At 43.9% G+C, this 8,514-nt stretch overlaps 1 protein-coding gene and 1 non-coding gene across 2 annotated transcripts in view; one reads left to right on the top strand and one right to left on the bottom strand.

Annotated features, from left to right (window-relative positions):
* Positions 1-1,810: 1,810 nt before the first annotated feature.
* Trnar-ucu lies at positions 1,811-1,897 on the bottom strand. The gene is given in 2 exon segments: positions 1,811-1,846; positions 1,861-1,897. It is a non-coding gene; the product is annotated as a tRNA-Arg (tRNA).
* Positions 1,898-3,983: 2,086 nt separating this feature from the next.
* LOC106805026 overlaps positions 3,984-8,514 on the top strand; it is a 38,767-nt gene continuing 34,236 nt past the window's right edge. The window contains 2 exon segments of the mRNA XM_014806495.1: positions 3,984-4,004; positions 4,268-4,557. Of these exon segments, the coding sequence (XP_014661981.1) occupies positions 3,984-4,004; positions 4,268-4,557 (311 nt within the window).

The raw sequence follows: 8,514 nt of genomic DNA, 5'->3' as shown, positions 1-8,514 counted from the left end.
GATTTCTACTAGCCTCGGGCGAGCGGGCGAGCGTTAGTTTCAAGCCCTGGTATGTGCACACGCACGCACACACATGTACGTGCACACGCGCGCACACACGCACGCACGTGCACACTCACGCACACACGTGCCCACGCACATGTACATGCACACGCACGCAGGCACGTGTACGTGCACACGAACGTACGCACACACGCACGCACGTACATGTACGTGCATAAGCACGCACGCACGTGTACATGCACACGCACATGTACGTGCACACGCACGCACGCCCGCACACACCTGTACGTGTCTATGCACGCACGCACACACACGTGTACGTATCTATGCATGCACGCACACACGTGTACGTGCCCACGCACGCACGTGTACATGCACACGCACACACGTGTACGTGCCTGTGCACGCACGCCAAGGGGTTAGATGTCGGCAGCACTTACCTCACCGACAAGGCCTGCCAGAGGTTCATTACGGCGATAGCCGATACAAGGCGCCGGAAACAGTTTGTAGCTATAAATAAGGCCAAATTCCTTGCTGTGATAAGTGACGGATCCACAGATTCCTCATCAAGGAAGGCCGAAATTTTATTTTTGAATTAAAGTTTTATTTAATTTAAATTTTAATCTTATGATCCATATCAAAGTTACATGTATTTTATACAATTGAATGCCTTTTACAAAACCTTTCTGGGGGACACCCCTTGTACCCTGGAAGAGACCCCCTGTACCCCCTAGCAGAAGGGGGGCTCCACCCTCCTACCCCACCTACCTCCTGGCAAATCACAATGCTCGTCGCTCTGCGCCTAGTAAGAGTCCTTCGGCAGGCCTAGTACTAGTAGTAGTAGAATCTTGGAAGGACTAGTCTACATTTTTTCTTTTACTATTCCTGTGGGCTAATGAACTAAAATAGTTAGTGTCTAACCATGAAAATTGTCTGGGGGAGACCCCCCAGACCCCCCTTCACACTTCCTATCTCCGGCACTAGAGGCCGTGCGCCTGCGGCATGCTACATGAACAGCGCATGCGCAACAACTGCTCGGACGAGTAGCGCATACGAACAGGTGTCCGATGCTCGGACGAATATCCACGTCGATGTTCGACAGCCCTGCGGCAGTTAATGAACGCGGGCTATAGTACTACTACTAGTACTACTACTAGAGCTAGACCATGATGCAATCAAAACAGCTAAAATGTTAGCTGCCTAGCCAGGCAATTACAGAACTGACTATTTCGCATTGTGTTGATATTCGCCGATAGGAAACCATAGGCAATTTCATGATGTGTTGTAATTTGTGAGCAACAGCTCACAAATAACTATAAGCATAAGTATAAGTTATATCCGCGTGCAAAGCATGTTGTAACTTGTACTTGTAGTGATGTACACAATTCGGTCAAGTGAATACGACGAACATATTTCGAAAATGTTAACCGAGATAACTACGCCTTCCAGTAATAGCAAGCGTCGATTATATATTTATGAGCAGGTTTAGCTGCATTTCTATCTACATAAAGGTAACCCTAACCTACGCGTAACAAATACTTTACACATTTTGTTCCACGAACTTACAAATCTGAATGCAACGTAAAATGGCTGTTTAGAAAGAGAACAAGTGGCGACCTCGATCGAGCGAATATTGTAAGTAAAATATTTCTAGACTGCGTTCTTCTGGTGTGCCCATGTTATAGCGCAAATGAACTCTACAGTGTTCAGATTTTTCACTTTTATTCGTTATAATATTCACTTTAATTCGTTATAAAAAAATACTTCTACATATTAAGGATTTTAGTTACAAAACACAAAATATTACTACCTCCGGCGGGACTCGAACCCGCAGCCTCCGAATATCATCTTCACCATTAGAAGTCCGACGCGCTATCCATTGCGCCACGAAGGCAGAGATGAACAGAACGCTTCTATTTTAGCTTTTACATAAACATTAGCATATACACTGAAACAATTTTCCATTTTTCTATTCAGTTATATCATAGTCATAACACATTGCGTAGCATGTCATATCTGATCCTCCAAAAGATGTTTAAAATTTCAAGGAACTGGAATCCATTTCCAGGTCTCAGGATGAGCTTTCAAAAATCTCAAAGAATTTAATTCTCTTAATTCTTAATTAAGAGAAGCTTACTAGGAGAGAACTTACTAGCACAGTAGCAGTAGGAGGACTGCATGTTGTAAATAGTTACATAACTGAGTTCTTCTATTTTATTGATATGTTCGAAGATTCCCGACAAACCCGTGGCTTTTTTTAAAAGAATCGTGTTTTTCATCATAATAAAATTTCAAATTTTTTTTAAAGCAAGAAAAATTACATGATCAAATATCTTCTTTAAAAACCATGTATATTTCCCGGCATTTATAAGGCGGGTTAAGATAAGGTTCCTCACAGTTTTCCCCCAAAATCAGCAAGCTTAATTCGTACTATCGGTCAATAAATGTTCTCAACAAACAAGGAAATGACTTTGAAAAAATCCATATTTTAACACTTTCAGCGCACGCAAATTTTCGTAATAAAACTCCATTTTTCTCCTCGATTACAAAAGCGCAAATATACGTAAATGCGCTTGCGTGCGTGCGTGTTTAAACTTCAGTGTACATAATGACCGATATGACCTGAATTAACGGTCCGTGTTCTATCTACAATGCGTGTCATATATCAGTCAATGCGGTAGAATATAATGTCGCGTGTGTGACACGTTAATCCAGCGGTGATGGCCTGACATCATGGTTGATTAATTGTTACGGGTCGTGCCAGGTTTGCCTAGTAGGTGCATGCGACCTTTGCACCGCTGCATCACTGAACGAGTTCGTATAACCTTGGAGGTGTAACGTAGGTACGAGCACAGCTACGCTTATACGGACAACGTATACGATCAGAGTGCAGGAGCAAAGTTCGCACCGGCGCGGCAGTCAACCGCCTCAAACAGCGACGCACATTTTACGTAGACGTCCGCAAGCAATTATAACACTAGTGTCATTACCGCGTGACGAGATGAGGTATATGGAAAAAAAATTCATGAAAATGTTGATGACAATCGATGAATGCGACGCTTTTATATGGAGGAAGGGGTAATGATGGTGCAGTGCTTTGTTTGGGAGTGTACAGTCATGTTTTTGGGGTATATGTTACGTGGAACATTTTAAAAGAGTTCGTGGGCGGAGTGATTAGGTTAAAAAACTCATCGAATCATACCCGAAGTGCGTCATCGTGATTCAGTGAATATCTCGACGATCAACTGTCGGATTTATACCTTCACGACGTCGATGAGTGCGCACGTATGAAGCCAAAGCAAACAACAACAACACCGCCCACTATCACGAGAGTGCAGATGTTCTGATATGCAAAACAAAACACACTTCAATGTGCGACCGAACATTTTAATGTCAATAAAAAAAAAACCCGCGTGCGCATATTACCAAAGACAGTCGATTACGCAATCTATCTGCTGCTTTTCGTCGTGATTCCTAGCAATTAAAAGATGCGTACACGCGAGATATGTGGAGCATTACGTCACGTGACCGTCCGCAACCGTGTCTTGCATGGTGTACATATCTTACTCAAGATTCCACGCATATCATCCAGACACGTGCACTAAGGACAGAGACCTTCAATAAAAATTTCACTCTAATCCACGTAACAACAGCGAGTGCATCCGCAGCTCCGAACCCCACCTAATCTTATTGCGTCACGATTATTATTTTATCGCGATGTTTAACTGCTAAGAGTACAGGCGCACCACCGAGCGCGTGTATGTGTGTTGTGTGGGTGCGTGTGTGCATGTGTGTGTGGGGGGGGGAGTTGTGTGTGTGCGTGGTGCGTGTGCGTGTGTGCGTGTGTACGTGCGTGCGTATGTGTGCGCGTGTGGAACACTGATATGCGGTAATCACTGTAGTGCACGTGCACCGACGACCGCCCCGTAGATGGGGTACCACGTTGTTAGTTCCACGAGGGGATCTCTACGAGTGACAAGATGGCGGCCGTCTACGGCAAGGTGCGCTCACCGTGCGTGTCGTTCAGCGTTGACTAGCTGCATCGTTAGATCGGACAGGTGCGAGGAGGATGAAAGGTGAGAGAACGTGCGAGCGGGAACACGGTAGAAACAGGTATTCGAATTAAACACCGACGCCGCGATAGAAAATATTCTCACTCTCTCTCTAACTATATCGTATATTAACGAAAAGACGCGCGCGGCTGCATAAGAAGCAAATTTTCCGCCCCGTACAATACACAAGAGCAGGTGATCCTTACCGGCAGCAGAAGACGCAATACAAGGAAAGAGCGAAGAAAGATACAAGGAAAGAGCGAAGAAAGATACAAGGAAAGAGCGAAGAAAGATACAAGGAAAGAGCGAAGAAAGATACAAGGAAAGAGCCAAGTCTACGCAACCAGTCGTTGTTTTACTTCCGAGGAAGCAACTATACTAGACGCATCGTCGAGTACGGCGTGATATATAAAACTTTCGCAATGGGCGAACCAGAAAAGGAGACCTGCATGCGAAAGATCACGAAGACTATAGTCAATGGACTGGAGAGCTTCTTTTACAAGTAAGTGCAAAATGGAATCCGATCTGAAATCATCACGAAATCTATTTTTGATCTAAGCTTCGATATATATATATATATATATATATATATATATATATATTGATGTAGATTATTCGCGATTTCTGAGTAGATTCAATTAAAGATTCAAATAATATACACGTTTAGTTATCTATTTACTTTCACGCGCATATCAACGAATGAAACGCATCTCTACATCGCAAAACAATCTCACCTCCCAGTTCAGCTGCCACTAATTTTAAGCTACTAATTAAACTAAATCAAATTTGCCACTAATTAAAAGCTACTGTTACTTATGACACAACGCACAGACTCTCTCGTCGTCAAACAGAACCCAGCAGGCGCGTTTTACCTGCGTTAACTAACGGGTCGTAAAACCACGAGGCATGCGCGGTATAGCGGCATGCAGTGCCCGCTAGCGAGTTTCTAAACCGTAGGATGGCGACTGAAGATTGATAAATTATTCATGACATCACACATGGTTCGCGTTTCTGCGTTTCTGATTTGTGCGAAGTAATAATTCACTTCACGAGCCCAAAACCATATCCCTAACCCTAACCTTAACCCTAACACTAACTCTAAACCGACTCGGCTATCTTATATATACGCGTGTCATAGTACCAAATTAATCTATGGTGTGGGAAAGCGACGCATACCACGCTGCGCGACTGCTCGGACGAATAGCGCATACGAACAGGTGTCCGATGCTCGGACGAATATCCAAGACATTCAACTCAATTCAGCATGAGAATGTTGCGTTATGTTGGTCTTACATGAAATATAGTGAAATGTAATGTAAAGCAGCGACCGGCAACGAATCAGAAACGCGAACCATGTGTGATGTCATGAATAATTTATCAATCTTCAGTCGCCATCCTACGGTTTAAAAACTCGCTGCCCGCGATGATATAGCGCGCTATATCGTATTGTGGAAGCAAGCGCGCGTCGATCGCTCTACACCTACCCACAGCACTGGTGACTCTCTCATGCTGCTGGTGGTGGGGTGCGGTAGCAGCAGCAGCTAGCTGGCTACATAAGGTTAAGAGCCTCGTTCATTGCCGGGCGTAATTGCATCACGCTACAAACACGTAATGACCGGCTGCGGAATCGGGCCGCCAAAAAGATGCCGGACGATGCTCGTTTTCCACGTGACCGCGCGGACGCCCGGAAAACGCGAAAGCAGTGAGAGTTTTCACCTGAATGAGCGCCCGCGGCGATAATACGGCGATATACAACAATTTTAATGGCGCGGGGATATTATACATAAGTATATATATATGTGCGCGCAGTGATGATGACAATAGCGCGGTGCCGGTGATTCTGCTGCTGCTGTATGTATATGAAACTGTCGTGATTGTTGCCATTATGTTACACACGCGGTAATAAAATGAAACGAGGAAATAACTGGATTTACACATCGGGACACACGTCGGGATTTCCACACAGCCGCGATATACCGTGGTTTTTGTTTTTGGTTGGATCATAATTAAGAATCGCACGAGTGCGCCGTTTTATCTAAATCGAGAGTTTAATTGTTGTCGCTGTTGGCGGATCCAGTAATTCAACAGGTAGGTCTGTGCTGAAGGTCACTGAACAGTGAAAGCTCGCATACCATTCACGCACAAACCTATTTTCGTTTATCACCGTTCGCAATGATGATACTGACGAAATTAGCTTGTATAATACGTTTTATCGTATCATATCGAATCAGCGGTCGATCAACTCGCTCACAAAAAACGGACCATGTCAATATTGAAGTCTCGCATCTGCTGGCGTTCGTTTTGTTTCGGGTTTTATATAATCTTCTCTTGTCAACTTGTTTTCCCGTCGATGTCACACCGGATAAGATTTTAAGATTAAGATTTGTAATCGCGTTTATAATTTTTTTCCCGCGTGCTGGCATTGCTCGTTTAAGCTCGTGATGCGAGTATATATACCGCTGTAGATAGATTACCTATAGCTAGTACCGCTGTACTCGCGCGTTCGAAGTTCTCCGCACTATACAGCCGTTCCTAAATTATATGAACCGGATGCACATAACCAAGATCTCATAATACCTAGGTGTTATTATCTCTTAATGCAATCCTACATATTAAAAAGGTGTGCTGTTCACCCCCCCCCCCACACACACACACTGACGCAGACACACGGGCAAATACACACACGCACGCACATGCACACACACTCACACGCACACACATACACACACACACACACACACACACACACACACACACACACACACACACACACACACACACACACACACACACACACACACACACACACACACACACACACACACACACACACACACACACACACACACACACAAATACAGAGATAGAGAGAGAGACGCATACACGCACTCACGCACGCACGCACGCACGCACGGTTTACGTGTTTCCACGGCCCGTAAACTGTCGAGGGTTCTTTCACTATAGTTTATCGGTTATCGTCCTTGCATCGCATGAGCGGCAGCATCACGCAGGTGTGACTCCGAAAACGATCACTACTAGATTAGAAGCGAGAGAAATTTTGCCCGACGAAATTGTATATGGCGACGCAGGATGTTTTCGCTTTTGATTTTGATGGAATTTTTGTGCGTAAAATGCGCCCGCGTAATGCATGTACGTCAGGTATATGGCCTCGTGTGTGTCGAACAGATTACGAGGTGACAAAGGCGCGTTTATGTTATTTTCATGACGGGGAACACCCGGATGAAAAGATATGAGATAACAAACCGCGGGCACAGTATATCACTGGCTAAAATACAACGGCTATACTTGTATGGACAGTGTATGACAGTGCATAACAGTGTTGTAAGGACATGGAGATCCCCATGGATATCAAGAAGTACTTATTTTCCTGTTAATTGGACTACGTAACTATTATTTCGAGCATAAATAAGGATTAATTGCTACGTTAGATGCCCGCTCAGAGCATCACATAAAAGTAGAATAGGTATATAGCTCTATTTCTACGTAGCCACAGGCACACCCAGCGCTACACAGGGAAAGCTACGTGGACTGTGTATCATTCTGGATATAAACCGTAGATGATGATGAGAGTTCATTGCATGGTGCGGGTCCAGAGATCGGTTCCCCCGTGCGGAACATGAACAATGTTCTTTTAGACAACTCGCCGTTGTGCAGTCTTTTCGGTCTCACATAAGGAGAGTAGCTAATCGATTTATGATTCAGTGTCCCGTCTTCAAGGTGTGAGTGGCACTTCTTCTTTTTCACATGCGGATTCCATGTCAAGGATTTGCGATAGCGATTTCGTTATGGGCTTTATTACAGTGTGGACAAATTATCTCCCACTTTCTCTTTCTTCTCGAGATCGTGACTTGCATTATCGTCATAACTCAAGCGTTGTAATAAACTTTTTTTCACGTCACGGCAGGGATGGTCAATTGTTGATGTAATGAGACGTTTACGTTTCACTGAGATTCTATAAGACTTTGCTAACTGATCGAGAAAGGGTCATGGGCAGCCGTTTGGTAATGTGAGTCGGATGACGCAGCATATATCTTTCCATTTTGTTTAATCTAAAAGATGTACTCGGCACAACATTTTCTCACCATTAGCAGCACCATCACCACGCAATTTTTATTACAACCTTAAGTAATCAAATGTCATACCGATGAACACATTTAAAGTAACGACACCAGCTAAATCCTTGTAAGGAGTGTAGAAAGTAACGACACCAGCTAAATCCTTGTAAGGAGTGTAGAAAGAAATACATGTACAATTAAGCATTTTCGAAACGAGTTTCAATGCTGGCGTACAAGGACAAATCGAGAAATTGGCCGGCGTTTCTTGAATAGCGCGTAGTTTACACAGATCGTCACTGAATATACACAGGAAACGCGGCTACAAAGAAGAACTTGCGAATAAATGAATATATATATATATATATATATATATATATATATAT

Source organism: Priapulus caudatus, unplaced genomic scaffold (genome assembly GCF_000485595.1).
Source record: "Priapulus caudatus unplaced genomic scaffold, Priapulus_caudatus-5.0.1 Scaffold97, whole genome shotgun sequence".
Classification (NCBI taxonomy): domain Eukaryota; kingdom Metazoa; phylum Priapulida; class Priapulimorpha; order Priapulimorphida; family Priapulidae; genus Priapulus; species Priapulus caudatus.
The sequence above is the reverse complement of the archived record's forward strand: the minus strand, read 5'-3'. Positions and strand labels throughout refer to the sequence as shown.